The following is a 20,016-nucleotide window of genomic DNA, read 5'->3' on the forward strand; positions in this document are numbered from 1 at the left end:
AATAAAATACTATTTTAGATTTGGGTTGTATGTTTTTCATTCTTTATTCCAAACATTAGAACCACATTCAGTCAAAATGTATACTTTTTTTATATATATTAAGTACTTAGTCGCAACAGCCTGTCCTTAAGTCACTTTATACTTCTACTCCACTAGGTCTTAGAGGAAATTATTGTGCTTTTCACTTCACCACAATCTTTTGATAGCTTTACTTTGCGGATTCAGAATTTTAATACAAATACGATCAAGTGCTACATGTAGCGTTCGATTAAGCTACCCAGCAGTATATAAAGTAGTTGAAATTAGCTTCACCTTTACCAGCTGTAACACTTGTAATGCGAACACATTAGTGCATCACACATTAGTGCATCACACATTGACTTTTTGTTAAAAATCTTACATTTTCAAATTTAATAAACAAATGAGTTCAAATTAAGACTTTTAGCCAAAGTAAAGGCCTATCTCTAAATATCCGAAAGAGTTATTATTGATTTTATTACCTCTTGGTCAAACGACTGTAAATGTTTGTGGGTGTGGAGCAGTCATCTCTGCAGTTTGTTCAAAGTGCAGCTCCTCGTCATCCTGCTGGGAAAAGGAAACAGGATCACGTATCACTCCTACTGGCCTCCCTCCACTGGCTTCCTGTTGTTTCAGGTGGATTTTAAGATGTTATTGCTTGCGGAACTCTTGCATCTTCATTCTCCAGTTAGAGCACTGGGTCCAATTAATCAAATACTCCCGGATGTCCCCAGAACTACACACAAAAACAGAAGTTGGTCAAGCCAATGCTCCTGCATAACATAGTTAAATGAAATGGAAAAATAAAAACAAGCAGGGTTTAACATATAATTCACTGTGGCTATACACATTCTTCTAGTTCCCACTGTCAGTAAGGACATCTTTCTGATCCCAACCAAGACTATCCTCTCGTGCTGCGTTCAATACTGTGGGCATTTACCATGCTATAAACAGTAACGTCTAAAACACGTTGTATTTAAGTACAAAAAAAATTCAATTTGCATACAGTTCTTGGAGAGATTTAATTTCCATGTGAATGCAGATGACAATGGACCTGATCGATCTGTCCTCATCGTGCACATGCAGTCGATTATTGCCGATGTCAATATCATCTTTGTTGCCCGGTCCTTTGCGTAAGCTTATATCAATAAAGCATTCTCCCGATGCACAAGTCCAAACCATAGACAATTGAAGAACCATCGTCTATACAGCATTGGATCGATCGAATTAGAGGATCAATTTAATAAGAGGGAAGTTTTCCCGTTTCTGATGACAGTGAACATACCATCCCCGTCCCGATTCTCCATCTTCCTCAACCTGGCAAAGGAAGGGACTAACCTGCGTCTTGCGCCCACATTTGACATAAACCCAATCAGGTATCTGAATTATTTCCACGGCTCAATCTTTCTATAACGGTGTTGCTATTTTGTGTGTGATTTTTGGGACGATCGGTCGACCGGGCTGCATATCACGTACGTTAACGTTGATAACAAAGCTCCCTGTCAGCAAGTAGCAATGGAAACTGGGCCGCTGTTCACTTTCGGGTGTCGATGTCAGATTTAATGCTCCTAACGTGACGAGTCACCCGAATGGGAGTTCGCTTTCCCCCACAACGATGCCGCGGACAGTACAGTCTTCCGGGCCCGTGGCGTTCGCTAATTTAGCGCCGCTTGTCCAGAGGAAGCGTTAGCGCCAATGGTTTAACGCTAACCGCTAACGTTAGCAAAATACCGAGGTTTGAGTTAATTGTCGCGTTAACGTTCGCTGCCTTGCAGCTGCAGAGAGGTCAACCCGTAGTGGACCGGTGCCACGCCCGGTGCGTTATGGGAAAAGTCACGACTGATATAGGGGTTTAACATGAATGTAACAATGGGGGGAGGTGGTTGGGTGACATTGACGTTACGTTACGGTTAATGCTAAAGCTATGAGGGACTAAATTACGTTTACAAGTTAACGATAGTTCGGACCTGTGACAGAACCGACACATTGACGTGTCGCTAATATAACAACGGTACTAAAACACTAGTACGTGTTTTCATCGTCCGTGTTGTGCGCGGTTTCTTGCCCACTTGCCAGAACGAATGTGCAAATATCAACAACCTGACGTTGACGCGACGCTGAGCTTGTTGTCCAAAAGTATGTGGACACCAGTGGTGGTGGGGGGGGGGGGGGTGGGGGGGGGGGAGTGAACCGTATAACTTGAGAAAAAGTGTCAATAGCACACTGGACATACTCTGCCCTGCATTGAAAGTCTGTCATTACGTTGGAAAAGTATTCGCATGGAAATAAGCAAAAGTAAAAGAAGGCTACTCGTTATGCAGAATGGACCATTTCAGAATAATATACTTTATTTTATGTCACTGGATTATAATTGTTGATGCAATGATGTGTAAGTAGTATCAGTAATCTTGCAACTGGTATCATTATCTAATAGTGAAAAGTACAATCTATGCCTTCACAATGAAGTGGAATAGAAGTATAAAGTAGCATGAAATGGAAATATTCAAGTCAAGTACATGTACCTCAAACTTGTGCTTAACTACAAGTACGCTTTAGTAAATGCACGTGTTTACATTCCACAACTGGTGAACACCTGGACATCTTACCGATACGGTAAGATTTGGTTATCTCATTCAAACCAAGGCCATTTATATGGAGATATAATAACAGTTTCCACTCTTCTGGAAAGCTGCCAGGGATCACTTGCTCCCACTGAGCTCTAGTGTTACTGAGGTTGATGCAGGCCAGTCAGAAGGTTTTCTTTCTTTGGAACTTCGCCCACACTATAACAGCCCCATATCAGTATTCCCTTTCCACCACACTTAAGGGAAGAGAACTCTTGTTATCTGCCAAATACAAATTTGTTGTCACACTGCCACATAGTGCGGCATGCTTCATCTCTGCAGATATGTTGCTTCTACAGCTCCACTGTTATGTGGTTCTGTGCGTTGGGATTTTACCATGGACAGCCATGTCATCAAGCTGCCAATAAACAGTGCTGACGTTGCTTCCTGAGGTAGCTTGAAACTTGTGAGTTGACTGTTTCAACCCAGAATTTGAAATGGTTCATAATGCACTTGGCGGCCGTGTTCTGCAAGTTTTAATACAGTGTTGGTCAGTCGGTCTCCTTAACTGACTGACCCATTGTGAGATGAACCAAGAAAAAAACGTTATCTTGTATCTTATACAAACAGATGTTGACAAAGTCCATAATTTGCAGTTGAACAAAATTAATGAATTGCCCAATTTTGCAATATGTGGTCACAATATTTCTAAAATCACAATAAGATATATTGTCACTTAAGTATCAAGATAATCGCGTATCTTCGAGTAATTTTTATCCTTATGTATTTCCTTTGCAATTATGATGAAGTGTCAATAAGAAATTGAAAAGTAAATGGTATGATTTCAGTTTTCATGGAAGGAGCCTGCAATCTTCAGAGCTAGGGAATAATTAATAAAATAGAGATGTCAAATATACAGGAAGAAATACCATGCAAATACACAGTCATCTATATTAGAACATTAATGCACTGGAAAAGGCAAAATACTAGTATTGATGTCCAGTCTGAAGCCAATTTTAATCAGCTTTTACTATGAATGTAAATAAAAAAGCCATTTTAGCCAAATCAGATCATGTTGCAGGCAGTATGTAAACAAAATGAAGTGGAACTAGTTTTCCCTACATCACATAATCACACGCCAGATCAAAGAGGTAGAGAAAATTGTCATTGGATTCATAAAGGTACTTATTATATGTGAAGAGGTAATTTGGGGATGGTTAAGGGGAATCAGTGATGCATATCTTGCTGATGGCATAATGCAGTGTATTTCTTCTGTACAGACTTAAAAGACCACAATCATGACGGACTCCAAATATTTCACAACAAACAAAAAAGGTGAGTAAGGAAGCAAGTGGTGCTGAACTCGTCATCAGTCAGAAACCATCTGATTTCTTTGACATTAAATTCAAACTGTGCTGCTGCCAATGTTTGTGATGTGTTGTGATCCATCTCACAGGGGAGATCTTTGAACTGAAGGCAGAGCTGAACAATGAGAAAAAGGAGAAGAGAAAAGAGGCAGTGAAGAAGGTCATTGCTGCCATGACTGTCGGCAAGGATGTCAGGTATTTTTTTAAATTCAAACGGTCTGGTCCGTGTCATTTATCAACCCAGGGTCGTATACCAAGCAAATCAAAACACAGCATGAGTTTATCTTAAAGACAAGGAGTACCACTTCACTGACAATCTAATCATCATCTTTTAACGTCTACCTGAGCCGCAATACAAGCAATTACTTAACCTACCGTTAATGATAGCTGTTACCCTTCATTAGCCTGTTGAATCTCTTTTGCTCATCGCTAATTGCGTGTGCTGCTAGCGTACTATAACAGTCCCTTGACAACACTCTTACATAATCTTAACAATAATCAGCATGCAAAGGAATTAGCATGAATGTTGAGCGAAAGTGATGAGCAGGCTGCAGCCAGGTACATCTGCTTCCAGCACGAAGCCAAAGGGAAACTGTTGGACGTAACGGCTACTATGAAGAAGAGTTCTGGAACTACATTTTCAATGACACTGCTCAGAAAATTATATGTATTTTTATATATATATATATATATATATATATATATATTATATTATATTATATTATATTAACAGCTTTGACTGTCTTGTACTGTAATGTCTGACTGAGGCCTCTCGCTTTGCTGTCAGTTCTTTGTTTCCAGATGTGGTGAACTGCATGCAGACCGACAACCTGGAACTGAAGAAGTTGGTCTATCTCTACTTAATGAACTATGCCAAGAGCCAGCCGGACATGGCCATCATGGCCGTCAACAGCTTCGTCAAGGCAAGTCCACAAATATACTTGTTTCCTTCACTGCACATAATACTGCCGTGGGATCTGAAACTGTCGCTTAATTTACACCATGACAGATTAATCCATGTTCACTCTCAGAAGAGAGAGCCGCCTTTTCAGATGTATCCACTTGAGACAGCGTTTTTGAACAAATTCATTTTCAAATGGAGCTGCTCTAGTGACTGTGACTTCCATAGTTCCCCGATACAAAGTTTCCACAGCTCAGAGCTGCTAAGACAAGACATGTATAAAGTGTTTGTCAGTTTGTCTCCTATTATAATAACATTTTATATTATGTTGACGGAACGAAAGAAGACTTTCCACCTGACTCCTTGAACAAAATACTTAAAGTCAATTCACTTAAACTTTTTGGACGTTTTAGAAATGTGATCTAAAAAAATCTAAAATCCCCAACTTGTAGTTATTTTGCATAACTATATTTTATTCAACATTTTTATTTATACTCTGAATGCAAAATTATAGGGCTTTTACATAACTAACTTATTTTACATCTGAATAATACAAATTCATCTCTAAAATGATTTTCTATACATGGAACATTTGAATGGTTTTCATTATTTTACCATTATATTGCCTCTTTTGTTGTTTTGTTTTAGTTTTCCGTTCCTTTTTGAGTTTGTTGAATACACAAAGGATATATTTATGGTCTTAGAATTTTTCTGACTTTGTCATAGAAAGTTATGAAATTTCACTTTTGTCTCTCTTTTCGTCAGTGAAACCACAACTGCCTTTCTTGTCTCGTCCTCCAGGACTGTGAGGATCCCAACCCTCTGATCCGGGCTCTGGCCGTTCGCACCATGGGCTGCATCCGGGTGGACAAGATCACAGAGTATCTGTGTGAGCCGCTGAGGAAATGCCTGAAGGATGAGGACCCATACGTGAGGAAGACGGCTGCTGTTTGTGTGGCTAAACTTCATGACATCAATGCCCAGATGGTGGAGGACCAGGGCTTCCTGGACTCCCTGAGGGATCTCATTGCTGACTCAAATCCCATGGTAGGTGGCTGTTCTTTCCACCTGGGCCTTATTTTCTCAGGTTGTGACCTCAAGAGTTTGTTATCTATGTATTTGTTGTCCTCCCTTCAACACAACCAGTGGAAGAACGGGGTTCAGCTCAAACAGTTGAATTTGAATTTTTCTGAGCTTGAATTCTTTTAAGTGTCACTTGTTTGCCACTACCTTCTGTTGGCTTCAATAAAAATGGACATGATGCAACAGAAGCCCAGCAAACTGATTCACAGAGATGTAATATCTATGCAGCTGAAGTTGTATTGAAGCAAAAAGCTAATTAAAAGTGTTTTGTGAGTTTTAATTAACAGCAAATTTACCGACTTTGCTACTCTGAAGCTGCATAGATTGTGTTCGATGAAATGTTTGACTTTGCCTGAGTTTTTTGGGGTTATAGGGATGAGCAGTGCTACTTGTAAACTTTCAAGATGTGTCAATTTAGAGTGAAGTTGTTGGTGAAACGTTAATATCACAAAACACCTCTGTCCTTTAGGTTGTGGCCAACGCGGTTGCCGCCCTGTCTGAGATCAGTGAGTCTCACCCCAACAGCAACCTGCTGGACCTCAATCCCCAGAACATCAACAAGCTGCTGACGGCCCTCAATGAGTGCACTGAGTGGGGACAGATCTTCATCCTGGACTGCTTGTCCAACTACAACCCCAAGGATGAGCGCGAAGCCCAAAGGTAGCTATCACTCAAGCTAAAGTATGAAATGTAGGCTTCTGCTGACTTATACAGCAACTATTGATGATCCAAGAGACAATCTCTAATTGTACCCTTTTGGGTTGTGGGGTAAAATGTATTTATTACAATATCCTGAGCAGTCGGATGGCTGATGTTTCAGTCACTTCTAAAATATGTTGTTTTTTTTAAATTATAATGTAATAGATTAAGATTAAAAAGTCAAAACTGTGTAACAGCAGACATAAGTTCAACACAATCACAACACCTCTCTCCTTTAAAAAAAACAACCTTTGTTTCCCTTTTTGACCCTCACCTTTCCATCCTTCCTTCACTTTCAAAGCATCTGTGAGCGCGTCACTCCCCGGCTGTCTCATGCAAACTCAGCAGTGGTGCTGTCAGCTGTCAAGGTGCTGATGAAGTTCCTGGAGCTGCTGCCCAAGGACTCCGATTACTACAACACCTTGCTGAAGAAGTTATCCCCACCGCTGGTCACGTTGCTCTCTGGAGAGCCCGAGGTCCAGTACGTGGCTCTGAGGAACATCAACCTCATTGTTCAGAAAAGGTGCGTGACCACAAACGGCAGGCACAAGGTCGTGGTTTTATTCTTCTGCACTACACATTTGTGTGTGAAGGCCTTCATAGTAAGAGCTAGTAGGTGCTCCATTAAAAAAACAAAAATAATCTAGTCCTCAAATAGAAATGGATTATATATATTTTTCAAATGTAATTTTGAAAACATATAAGGCCAATACACTTAAATTTCTCTTGTTTGTTTTGGACTGGGGTTTTTTCCCACAGTCTAATGAGTAATATGTTGCTTTGTGTGCAGGCCTGAGATCCTGAAGCAGGAGATCAAGGTGTTCTTTGTCAAGTACAACGACCCTATCTATGTGAAACTAGAGAAACTGGACATCATGATCCGCTTGGCCTCGCAGGCCAACATTGCTCAGGTACCTTTTTATGAAACTACGTGGACGATTTGTGAGAAAGATAACCTGGCTTTTTGCTAAAACCATCAAATTGGAACAAAACCAATAAAAGTGAATCCCAACTAAATAAAGCTTTTCGATAAGTGTGGCGTACACAGATGGATGTTACACTTTTGATCTTTGACACTTTCAGGTCCTGGCTGAACTGAAGGAATACGCCACAGAGGTGGACGTTGACTTTGTGCGCAAGGCTGTACGAGCCATTGGACGCTGTGCCATCAAAGTGGAGGTAAGAAATGCTTGATGCTGACGTCATCGCCGGAGTCTTCTCATGTGCAACGCAGCACAATAATCTCAATTCACTTCAGAATTGTAACAGTGCATTGTGACAGTAGTAATATCTTAATACAGCTGACAATATCTCACTCACTAATCGTAGAACCAAATGATAATACATTCATAATTCATTAACTTATTTATGTGTCTCTTTGATGGGGATATGTTTGACTGTCTAATGCAAGTAGACGTGGCTTTAAGGCTATGTCTCAATTATATATCAATCGTTTATGCTTGTGGGAACTGCACCTTTTTGAAATTTGAAGACTTTTATCAGATGGAGAGATCAATACTACAAATCATTTTCTCAGCAGACATTTTCACACACAATGGGTAATGCACAGGTGGAAAAGCTGTTCCAGTGAGCCAGTATGCACAATACCGGGCCATCTCCAAGTGGAATGCAGCTATTGTTAATGTTATTGAATACACTGCGTTTACTTTTACTATGAAATGTCAAAACGTCTGCCGAGATGTAATCGAGACCAGCAACAAATGAAGCATCTAGTCTACTCTTAATCATTTCATCTGTAGTTTAACATAGATTTTAGCTTCAACTTTCATAATCCACTTGAGTTTATTGATAGTCATTCTCCCACTTCTTCTTATTTGCATGCAACAATACTTGTGGCCACTGCAAACAAATTCAATGATGAGTCGTGTTATAAGGTGACCTTTTTCTCCCAAAGTCATGGTGACATGATGCATCTGTCCTGTTCCTCTCCAGCAATCAGCTGAGCGCTGTGTCAGCACCCTGCTGGACCTGATCCAGACCAAGGTCAACTACGTGGTTCAGGAGGCTATTGTAGTCATCAGGGATATCTTCCGCAAGTACCCAAACAAGTATGTTTCCCTCTGAATCCCTGAGAACTGCTCCACAAATAAGAAGTCCTTCACACAAACTTAAGTTTGTCGGACATCGTCCATCCAGGACTGTGTAGCTCACACATGTCCAGCCATTACAAGCTGGATGCAGTCTTATGTACATGTTTTTTTATATTATGTCGATTGACAGTTTTGACCATCACTTTTCGAAACATGATGACCACCAACAGTAAAGTTTAACTCTAACCATTGAGATGCTGGTGCTCTCCAGGTATGAAAGCATCATTGCTACTCTGTGTGAGAATCTGGACTCTCTGGATGAGCCGGACGCTCGTGCTGCCATGATCTGGATTGTTGGCGAGTATGCCGAGAGGATCGATAACGCTGATGAATTGCTGGAGAGCTTCCTCGAGGGCTTCCATGATGAGAGCACCCAGGTGGGTCCATTCACTCGACGAGCATTTAACCAAAGTCCACTTGAATCATTTACGTACTTGATCTTGAACGGCTGCCGACGTCAAGTTCAGCACAGACACAGATTGTGAGATTACAACGTTGTAGAGGTGAATGTTTAACACGGATAATGAAAATGATATTTGAGAGCCCTGTTGAGGGAGTTTATCCAATATAACAGTTTATTCAACTTTTGGTGTTAATTTCAAAGATGTGGACATCATTTTTGTCACTTTTCACAATCGTGTCCTCATTAACAAGCCAGCAGTTCAGACAGATTATGTAAGCCATTTTATTGGAGGTGAAAGCAAGCATACCCAATCAAATAGTTATCGTAATGATAATGGATGACGTTTAATCATAGTATAATGATCATAACATATTAATAATACCTCATTATACAGGAAACTGCATCCACTGTATCCTCATAGTTTTCCTGAATGTGTTGTGGATGAAAATCATAGTAATGTAACTGTGTGTGCTTTGATTTACAGGTCCAGCTCACTCTGCTGACTGCTATTGTTAAGCTGTTCCTGAAGAAGCCATCGGAGACTCAGGAGTTGGTGCAGCAGGTCCTCAGCCTGGCCACTCAGGTGAGCGTTGTCTGTTATTTGGGAGAAATGCATGTTGACACCAGTTTGATTATTTAGTTATTAACTGCTGGATAATGTTTTTTTTTTTGCTGTTAAACAGCCCCGTAAACGTCAATATCTGTGTTTTAGTTTTTTCCACCGCTCATAATCTGTAGTCCTCATTTTACAGCACGCATATTGAACTCTCTGCTCCTCTGCAGGACTCCGACAACCCTGACCTGCGTGACAGGGGCTACATTTATTGGCGCTTGTTGTCCACCGACCCTGTGACTGCGAAGGAGGTGGTGTTGTCAGAAAAGCCCCTGATCTCAGAGGAGACGGACCTGATCGAGCCCACCCTCCTGGATGAGCTCATCTGCCACATTGGCTCCTTGGCCTCCGTCTATCACAAACCGCCCAGCGCCTTCGTTGAGGGCAGCCACGGAGTCCACCGGAAGCACCTTCCTGTGCAGCACAGCAGGTCAATTGAAAAGTCTTTTTCTTGCTTTCGTCATCAGCTTCCTCATTAATTATGGATGCAGTCATGCGGTCTATTACAAAAGTAGTAAATGTCACACAAAAGGGCAACATATAACATTTTTAAGCTCTTGAGCGACGTTGCATGGCTTGTCTTTAGTTATGGCATAAAATACGGCATCAAGTTGGGAATGGATTGCACATAATTCACCAAAATATATGATAAACCCACAACACTCTAGTCCCTATTTCAAAGTGCATTGTATACTTCACAAACTGTTCTGGAAAGCAAGACATTGTCTAACACCAAACAAAGATATTGCTTCATATGTTATTGATATTAAATTGGCAGAAATTATTTAAATATGAAAAGATCTATTCACAAAAGACGTAACCTTTAAATTGAGGTCACAAATTAGTTAAAGTCTGCGACCGAACACTTCTTCTTTGTCACAATAATCAATCCACCTGTAGCACATCAAGATGCTGACTATAACAGCATGATTATTACACAGCTGTGCCTTGAGCTGCTCACAATGGAGTGCAGTCTTATATCCCGCAACGCGATGCCGCAGATTTTGCAAGGAACATGCAGGAATGTTCATTTTATTACCAACATTGTTTCCGCTGATCTCCACATCAGGCTTCTTTATCTGAAACATCGTTTGAGGGCCGCCGCTCGCACAGCTAATGCAACAGTTTGCACAACCAAATAGTTTCTTCTTAAATTGTCAACAAAAAAAAACACCTCATGGAAGCTCATCTGCATGCTCATTGTCCTCAGCAGGATTGACTGTAGACGTAACCAGCGGCATCTGGCTCTTTAGAAAAGTGTTCTCTTTAGGGATTAAGTTTGTGTGATCAACAAAATGCACATCTGTAGTTTCACTTCGTGACCACAGTGTGATTGAACTTGGCGTGTCTCCTTGTGTTTTTATGAGGAACTTCTTTCTGCAATAGAACTTTGATAATGTAAAGTCATAATTGTCAGTTAGTTAGTTACTAGTGCTAACAACCTGTAGTGCTTTGCAGAATAGTGTTGAATGCAACGTTTAAAGATACCATAAAATAGACACTTTTGTAGTTGTATTCCTAAATATCTTTATAATTTCAAACTCATTACCAATTCATGTCAAACCTTTGACTTTCTGTCCCTTACCAGTCGTACTGTTTTGTCCCATGACAGCATTGATACTGGTGAGAGCCCAGTGAGCAGCGGGCCTGCACCTACCATGGAGCAGCCCAGTGTGATCCCCAGCCAGGGTGACTTGCTGGGTGACCTGCTGAACCTGGACCTGGGCCCTCCAGTCAATGTGCCCCAGGTCTCTTCCATGCAGATGGGGGCGGTGGACCTTCTGGGAGGAGGCCTGGACAGTTTGGTGAGCTTGAATACATGCGCACATTAAAAAAAAGAAGAAAAAAAAAGACTCCATTCGCACCTGCCCGGATAGTTCGTTCATAAAACAGAGATGAGAAAAGGCCTTATTGCAGCCTCTCCCCACACATAAACTGAAGTTTTAACACATCTTTTTATCCCTTCGAAAGGTAAAGGCCAAAATATTGACTTTTTCTCTTTTATAACAGTTAATTTCTTATGATTTTCAATTGAACTATTTTTCATGTGATCATAATGTTCATGTAAGTATGCTTTTAATTTAAATTGCTTTATGATCTTTGCTTTGAAATATGTCACTTCAATGTTTTTGAAATGTTTTAAAATCTGGAATAAATTTGTCCTGAACATTGTTTTTCCAACATAGAGCTACATTGAGCCTTGGTGTTGTTGGTCACTTTTCCTCTTCTGCAAGCCACTGGACTAACTGGACCCCTTGATAATCTTCTTGCAGATCTTAATATCTAACATACCATGCAGAAAGTGAGGCCTCGTCTTAATGGGTTGCGGTTGCTAAGAAAGTCTCTGTCTCTGTCTTTGTTTGTGTGTTTGGTCTGTCTGATGGTTGGATGCTGTCTTTGGGGGCCTCTCTTCTCTCCTGTAGCTGGGGGGAGACCTGGGCGGAGGTGTTGGGGGAAGTCCAGCAGTAAGTCAAGCCCTTCTGTTTGGCAGTCTGCCTGTCTGCATGCTGCATGCTCGCTGAATGTAATTTCTATACATTTTTACCAAGTCGGCTTCTTTTTCTTTGTCAGTTCTAACAGTGGTTCTCAACCTTTTCAAACGGAACACTATAAAATCTATCCTGAGGTGAATCATATCCCTGGAAGTGTGATTTAAATATTGTATCTGTCCTATGTTTCTTTTTTTTTTTCTCCATAACCATCTGTACGACTCTTAGGTTGAGAACCACTGATTTAGAAGACCGCGCAGATGTTAAGCAAGTTTTAGCCAATTTTCTAACCTGGGAAAATTATCCCTCTATCTTCATTTGCGCTTGGTGTACCGAATCTGACCACAAGATGTCCCACTTGACTCAGCAGCCGCTGCCGAGTGGAACATAACAAGACTGAGAAATTTATTAAATAAGAGGGTATAAACAAACATATAATATTATACTAGTCATGTTGTCATATTGCTAATTTTAATGCAATACCAGGTGGGTTTAGCTCTTTGAAGCCATTAGCACAGGTTGTTAATTGTCAAGTTGCCAGTGATGCTTTCCAAAATGATGGTTACATAGATTGTGTATTTGTTGTGTGTGTTTTTTATTTTTTATTTTAGGTGGGACAGAATTTCATCCCTTCATCTGTCCCCAGTACTTTTGCTCCGTCTCCTACACCGGCTCCTCAAGCTGTCAGCAGTGGCCTTAACGACTTGTTTGAGCTCTCCACAGGCATGGCCATCACCACTGGAGGCCATTCAGCTCCAAAAACAGTGAGTTCACACAACCTCAGAATTAAGTTAAATCATGAATAACACATATCCAGTCAATTACAGGCGCATCGCTCCCAATAAAACACAAAGACGACAAAGTATCTCAAAACCCTCCTCGGTGAGGCAGTGTACTTGCATGTGGTTTAAAAGCAATCATTCAGATTTCATTTAGTTGTTATCCCAGTGTTGCAGTGTTATGAATTTGTTTTCCAATACATAAAAAACATACAATCCACTTTAAATACATAATAATCTGAGTTATCTATGCCAACCGCTTAAGTTAATATAAGCGACCACAGACGCATTCGGCTGTAATTCTCCAGTGAACACAGTAAATCGTTAAACTGAAACATCTGTTGCTTTCTAATGGTTTTTTTTCCTAAAACTAAACTTTAGTTTGCCATTACAATATCAATTGTGACAACCGATTGTGCAACAACTAGATATTTTGATGCTGGTAACAGTTTTCATTCAATGTTTAGAGCTTGATTATTCATATAGATGGGTAAGGCGATATGCCACTCAAGTTGCCTTTTTTGATGATGTGCGCTGTTAACACGTTTATTTCTCTCTTATTACGTTTGTCCATTTTTCTTTGGGTTCTCTGCAGTATGTTGAGTCTTTTCCATAGTATGTTCAGCTGAAGTTATGCTATCATAGACTAACCTTCTATTTCTATTGTAAATAATTTATTTCGCCAAAGCAACACAGCTTGTTATATTATTGTGCGCTTTACACTCAAACAAGAACCACTTCCTGATTAAACTCTGCACACATTTTAATGCTAAGCTTTCGGTTTCTTTTACCGATGACTGGTGATTTCTTCTTTTCTTTTTGAACTGTTGCTCAGAGTGATCTTTGCCTTTCTGCCCTTTCAGTTGTCAGTTAGTTTGAGCCGAGTACAGCATTTTTGTTCTTCACGAACCCTTCATACTAAAATAATGTCTATTTGTCGAGAGGACTCTATACAAACTAAAAGCATGACAGCCTATTTAAGTGTAGAGTAGTCGTCTCATCCATCAATTAAGATTTTATAGCAAGTGATTCCAAACTTTTGAACACCTGTGTATAAACCATCTATATATTTGATTACCCTGGTACCTTCCTACCAGATTTGGCTGCCCGCAGTGAAGGCCAAGGGGCTGGAGATCTCTGGAACCTTCTCCCGCCGCCAGGGCCACATGTACATGGACATGACCTTCACCAACAAGGCCCTGCAACACATGACCGACTTCGCTGTCCAGTTCAACAAGAACAGGTCGGTGTGATGATGCACAGGAAAAGTTGTGTTGAAATACAATATTACCTCAATCAAATACCATCTTTCTGAAAGAGTAGAGCTGGTGTATTGGGCTGCTTCAACTTTAACTTGGTGTACCACGTACATTGGCTGCTAAGTGTGTATTTTATAACTGAAAAAAGGTACTGAATGTTTGAATTTTGTTAATGTCCGACATGTAGTTTTGGGATGATTCCGACCAGTCCTCTGCCCGTTCACACTCCGCTGATGCCTAGCCAGACTATTGAGGTCTCTCTGCCTATCAACACCATTGGGCCTGTCATGAAGATGGACCCACTCAATAATCTCCAGGTACGTAAACTCTCACTGACCATTTGAAAAGCAGTGCAATCTGTTTAGTCCCTCGCACAACTCGTCTGACGACACGTTTTCTGTTGTATTCTCGTGTCTGTCTTCAAGATTTTTTGTGTAATTTTTGATGTTACATTAATGAATGACAAAAATATGAAACACAGCACATTTCAGCCGTGCATAACAAGCACAAGGAGTACTATGAGTGTGTTCTTTTTCAGGGAATTGACGGTAAACGTCTTGTGTTACACAAAATATTTTGTATTTACTTGTGCCCAGGTGGCTGTGAAGAACAACATCGACGTCTTCTACTTCAGCGTACTGATCCCGCTCAACATATTCTTTGTTGAGGATGGGAAAATGGGTATGATTGTCAATCGCAACTTTCTAAAACATCATCACTTCTCTTAGCACAACAACATCTTCCACAACCATTAAATATAAATATCACTATTTACTTTTGTATGTATCAACCATCTAATAATATGTTGCATTTTTAAGTGTGAAAATCAACTCTCAGTTTAATTTATTATTAATTCTGACATATTTCTTATTTTTCTCTCTTCTTCAGAGCGACAGGTGTTCCTGGCGACCTGGAAAGACATCCCTAATGAGAATGAGCTACAGTACCAGATAAAGGAGTGCCACCTCAATGCAGGTAGGCTTAGTTTATGGATAAAGTTGGCATACGTTGCCCTTAGTTGCTTAACGTTGTTTCTAATGCACTAATTGTGATTTTCCACACCCGAGTAAGAATCATGCTGTTTGATCAGGATCCTGACCGGTTGTGGTGAAGGATGATTTTGACAAATGTTCACAAACAAGGATTTAAACAACTTTGTGAACAACATTTGAGAGAAATAAACTTTTTCGCTTTAGGACTTAAAATGTCCTCGGCAATCATGTCTGAACTGATAGCCTACCGGCTCTTTTACCACCCACAACTCGTCGAAAGACCTCACCCATCTCTCTGTATTTTTTTTCTCCACCCACATGCCTCTTCTGGGACATTTCCTCTTCCTCTGTACCCGAAGGATTCTTCCAACTCGGTCTTAATTGTGCCACCTTTATCTCGGCAGCAGGATGGTAGTTTTTCTTAGTACGGTCTAGTGTTGTAGAAAACCTGGTCAGGTTTAGTGCCAGTGATAGTTTGTTAAAAAACCCTTACCGTCTATTCCCCTTACAAAGCAGTTTGTAATGCCAGTTTGAACATTAGTGTTAGTTCCTATAGTGATTACTGTTCCAGTAGTGATTACAGCCTGGTGTGTGTTTCAAGTACTTTCACTTTGTTCAGTAATTCATTCATTGTGTTAATTACTTGACCTTGATTCTGTTCTTGCAGACACAGTATCAGGGAAGCTGCAGGGTAACAACATCTTCACCATAGCCAAGAGGAACGTAGAAGGCCAGGACATGCTGTACCAGTCCCTCAAGCTAACCAACGGCATCTGGATCTTGGCTGAGCTCCGCATTCAGCCCGGCAACCCCAACTACACGGTAGAGTACTCTGCTATTTGCAATCAGCTTTCACCATTGGGCTTTCAGTTGTGCATCGTGGTTGTTGCTGTGGTCAGGTGACATCAACAAGTTTATTGTGTAATTCCACTGCCGGTCAGTTTGGTCAGAAAAGAAAGAAAAAAACGCAAAGAAATTATAGATTTTTGTTTTTGTCATTCTCATTGATTTCATGCATTTATAGCTATTTCACACATTGTGTATGTTGTGAGTTATAATGACATGGAATCATACAGTAGTACCCAACCACAGTGTCTTTGTTATTATGAACTCCATCACAGTTGAAACCGGACAAACATTTGAGTGATTTGTGGTTGTTAAGTGAAGTACTTGTATTTATTGGTGTGTCTCAATGATACAGTGAAATATGATTCGTATACAAATGTTTAGTGTTTAATGTTTTTTTTATTTAAAGTAGATTCACTTGAAACCAGAATTTAGGCTTGCAACAAAGATTTATTTCATTTTCAATTACTTTGTCAATTCTGTTTTTGAATTTTTGATTGTTAGGTTTATAAAATGACAAAAAGTATGACAACATAATATTCAAACTTTCCCAAAGTCCATAGTGACGTCTTCCACTGTCTTGTTTTGACCTGCCAACAGTCCAAAACCCAGAGATATTTAGTTGACTGTGATTTAATAGAGATAAACAAAACGGTCTTCACATTTAAGAAGGTAAAAACAGAGAATTATTGGCAATCTCTTCTTGAAAAATGGCTTAAACGATGAATCAAATATCAAAGTAGTTGCAGATTATTTTTCTTCTATCCAAACTAATCAATTAATTGTTCAAAGCTTTGAATCCATGTTGTGTAAAACACTATAAACCCTCCTTCAGCTGTCTTCTTGGTTGTTTCTATGCTGCACACACACACACCAGATGATCATCCAGAACAGGGATTAGTTTCATTGGATTGAGTATCCCATTGTGCAATCCTGCAAAACCTTAAAACTACAGGAAGCTGTTTCAAGAAATACTGAAAAAGACAGATCAACTTAAAAAGGCAAAATACTGTTCATAGATAATAATAGATTGTCATATTTTTGAGTACAATGCTTCTCCTATGTTCAAATGTGTGCTCTCTGTGTCTCTGTTTCCTCAGCTGTCTCTCAAGTGCCGGGCCCCAGAGGTTTCTCAGTACGTCTACCAGACGTATGACTCGGTGCTGAAGACCTGACCTGCTTCATTACTCAGCAGCTCTGCTTTATCCTGATGACAAATAGCAGTGTTTTATCATGTTCTACCATTTGCAGCTAACTGCCAAAACAAAGGATTCCAAACAGTAATGAAGGAGACAAAATAATTGGGATTTTATTCTGAAGTGATCAACAAGGCAAAAATGTCAATCAAACGTATAGTGAGTGTAAGTTTAACAGGACAAACACTGTTGTTTCTTTTATTTTGGCAGTTGAAAGCATTATTAAATTCTCTTATTCAAGTCCCCATTTCTATTTTTACCTCCCAGAGAAAACATGTCTACCATTCCATCCTTAACTTAGTGTCTTAATGTTGTAAAGATGTGACTGATGGTGAAACTTTCAAGAGTGGAAACATGTATCTCCCAAGTTCCCCATGAAGCCATTTTCTTTTCTCACATTCCTTTTGGATTTGCTTAATTTTTTATATTGACTTTGCTTCAGTTGCACCTCCAGATGAATGCCAGTGTTGCTTGGTTCCTATTACTTTTAGTGTTTGCGAAGAGTAGAATCCTCCTTATACACAGTCTATGGTAGAAACCCACAATGTGATTGTCACAAGCTGCTAACGTGGCTCCCGTAGGTCATAGCTTTCATGAGCAATCATTGTATATCACATTGAGCAGTATATGCACTCCTGTTTTTCCTGTCATTACTTTATGCACACCGCGCAGCTTCTTGTATCTAATGTGATTACCTGCAATTTACACAGCGTTTAGGTATACATTTCTTTTGCTCCTTAAGTAACATTGTGCAGTAATTGAAACACTTGACATTCCAAACTGTTTGAAAAAGAAAATGTAGACCAGAAATAAGTCAGAGCATCAGAAATGTAACCACCAAATCCGGGCATTTCCATTTGTCGATTACATTACTTACGCTTTTGCCTATCTGGCAGAGTTGAGGCATGTACATCACAAGGGATCAAACACAAAAGCAGGTCCTATAGAGGTCTTTATGACAAACATCTTTCCATCAGCCTTGAGCACTGTTTTATTAACACTCCTCCGCTTTTCACCTCAGCTGCACATAAATGTCTTCCGAAGATTCCCATCTTTTTTTAAGCATGTTTTGGGGTTTTTCTGTTTTTTTTTTTTAGATGTTTTAACTGTTAAATTCAAAAAGCAAATGCAAAAAGCGAAAGAAATATGAAATGTTATGTGAAGCAACTTTAAAGGACCTGTTCTGACATAACAGGGCAAATTTGTACTCGATTATAAACAAATTGTAGCGAGGTGTCCGCAGGCTAATTAAGTAGAGGAATGCCAACAGTCAAGAAGCTACTGTCTGAAAATAACGCACTGCAGTTTTTTTTAAATTACACAAACCACAGAAACTATTGATGATGTGTTAACACACAGGTGCCACTTTGTTTGAAGAGTATTTGCTAGCTAATTTCACATGTAATCTTTTGTCATGTTTACTGCAACCACATAGTTGTACAAGGCTTTCTGCACCTACTTTGTCATTCCTATTTATTGTGCATCTACCTCTGTGTGTTTTCTTTTTAACTGGCTTTATTGTTGCAGTAGCTTAAATTCTGTAATGTGCTTTAAATGTTTTCACCTTCTTTTTGATACCAGTGTTTTTATTATCGCCATGCCATTGCTGTCAAGCCAGTCTAAACCTAAGTCAGCCTAACCAATCTCACAGGACCAAGCATTCACGCAAACAAAATTTCCCAAATTTATGTTTTAATATCCCAGTGTCAATACAACCCCCTGATGTTGGCTTTGTGTGTGTTAGTAGAACATAGGCCAAGAGTTGCGCTAGTACAGTGTATCAAGTGACGGTGCAGTTTATGTAGCGAATACATTTTAATGTTTCGTATTACCCTAAAAAGGAAATAAAGCCTTGCCTCTATTCAACAGAAAATAAGTTGTTGTGTTGGTGATACTATTTTCCTACATGGTAATGTATAAATATATATTTCTTAATGGGTGTGCATGAAAACCCACTGTGAATTGGATTTTTCATTTACGATGTGGCGTTGCTACATTTTAAATCTAATCTCCCAACTTCATGTCTCTGTTCTGGATCTCATGTTTTTAATCAAAGCATATATCCAAATGATTTGCCAGCAACACAATGTATGGCAAGAGCTATCATAACAACATTCTGTAACCTAATAGTAAATCTTATGTCATTAAACTGCCAAACATATAATGCATCACTGTGTGGGTGGGTGTACAGACAAAACAGACGGGTCACAATACAGTTGAGGATAAGAATGGCAAGTGAAAATGGTAGATTAATTTAACCACTAGCACACATCAACAGGGACCTGCATCTGTATTAAAAAGCGAGGTTAGTGGGTCAGCAAAGTAATATAACTTAATAATTGTAGTTTAACATCACATGGTGCGCATTGCCAAATAACATTGTGCTTAATAAAATGACAAGCTAACCACCGTTCAGAACCATAGGATCATAGTAGTATACTGGAATAACATTGCTGATTTGCTTTTTAAGTCCCTGGGTAAATGTTGTCATTGAAATAATGCTGCAGGTTACAGTAACCTACAATAAGTTCCTCCTTCGAGCCAGATTTGAACCAGCGACCTAAGGATACCTGCATATTTTCCACAGGGAATAGCAACCTACAGTTGCTATTCCCTGTGCTCTACCAACTGAGCTATCGAAGGGAGCCAAAAGCACACATTTTTTTAGCGTGTGCCTCAAGGATGAAACTGATACC

General features: G+C 39.8%; 1 protein-coding gene across 1 annotated transcript; it reads left to right on the plus strand.

The window, feature by feature from the left end:
• Nucleotides 1–1,307: 1,307 nt before the first annotated feature.
• ap2b1 (adaptor related protein complex 2 subunit beta 1) lies at nt 1,308–19,196 on the plus strand. The gene is made up of 22 exons (XM_068599931.1): nt 1,308–1,394; nt 3,863–3,917; nt 4,039–4,144; nt 4,737–4,872; nt 5,652–5,897; nt 6,403–6,593; nt 6,934–7,155; nt 7,423–7,543; nt 7,716–7,811; nt 8,586–8,701; nt 8,955–9,120; nt 9,631–9,729; nt 9,930–10,189; nt 11,372–11,564; nt 12,183–12,224; nt 12,860–13,012; nt 14,125–14,270; nt 14,474–14,603; nt 14,883–14,967; nt 15,175–15,261; nt 15,946–16,100; nt 17,225–19,196. The coding sequence occupies exons 2-22, from the start codon at nt 3,881–3,883 to the stop codon at nt 17,297–17,299; spliced, it is 2,862 nt and encodes a 953-aa protein (XP_068456032.1). The 5' UTR covers nt 1,308–1,394; nt 3,863–3,880; the 3' UTR covers nt 17,300–19,196.
• The last annotated feature ends 820 nt before the right edge of the window (nt 19,197–20,016 follow it).

Source organism: Clinocottus analis, unplaced genomic scaffold, assembly GCF_023055335.1.
Source record: "Clinocottus analis isolate CAN_PGR_092001 unplaced genomic scaffold, fCliAna1.0.p SCAF_5, whole genome shotgun sequence".
NCBI classification, from domain to species: Eukaryota; Metazoa; Chordata; class Actinopteri; order Perciformes; family Cottidae; genus Clinocottus; species Clinocottus analis.

Bases quoted from the DNA above. Each gene is read 5' to 3' on its own strand.
- ap2b1 (XM_068599931.1), top strand. From the start codon at position 3,881: ATGACGGACTCCAAATATTTCACAACAAACAAAAAAG. The intron at 14,968-15,174 runs GTATGATTGTCA...TCTCTTCTTCAG, and splicing joins TGTTGAGGATGGGAAAATGG to AGCGACAGGTGTTCCTGGCG. The intron at 16,101-17,224 runs GTAGAGTACTCT...CTGTTTCCTCAG, and splicing joins CCGGCAACCCCAACTACACG to CTGTCTCTCAAGTGCCGGGC.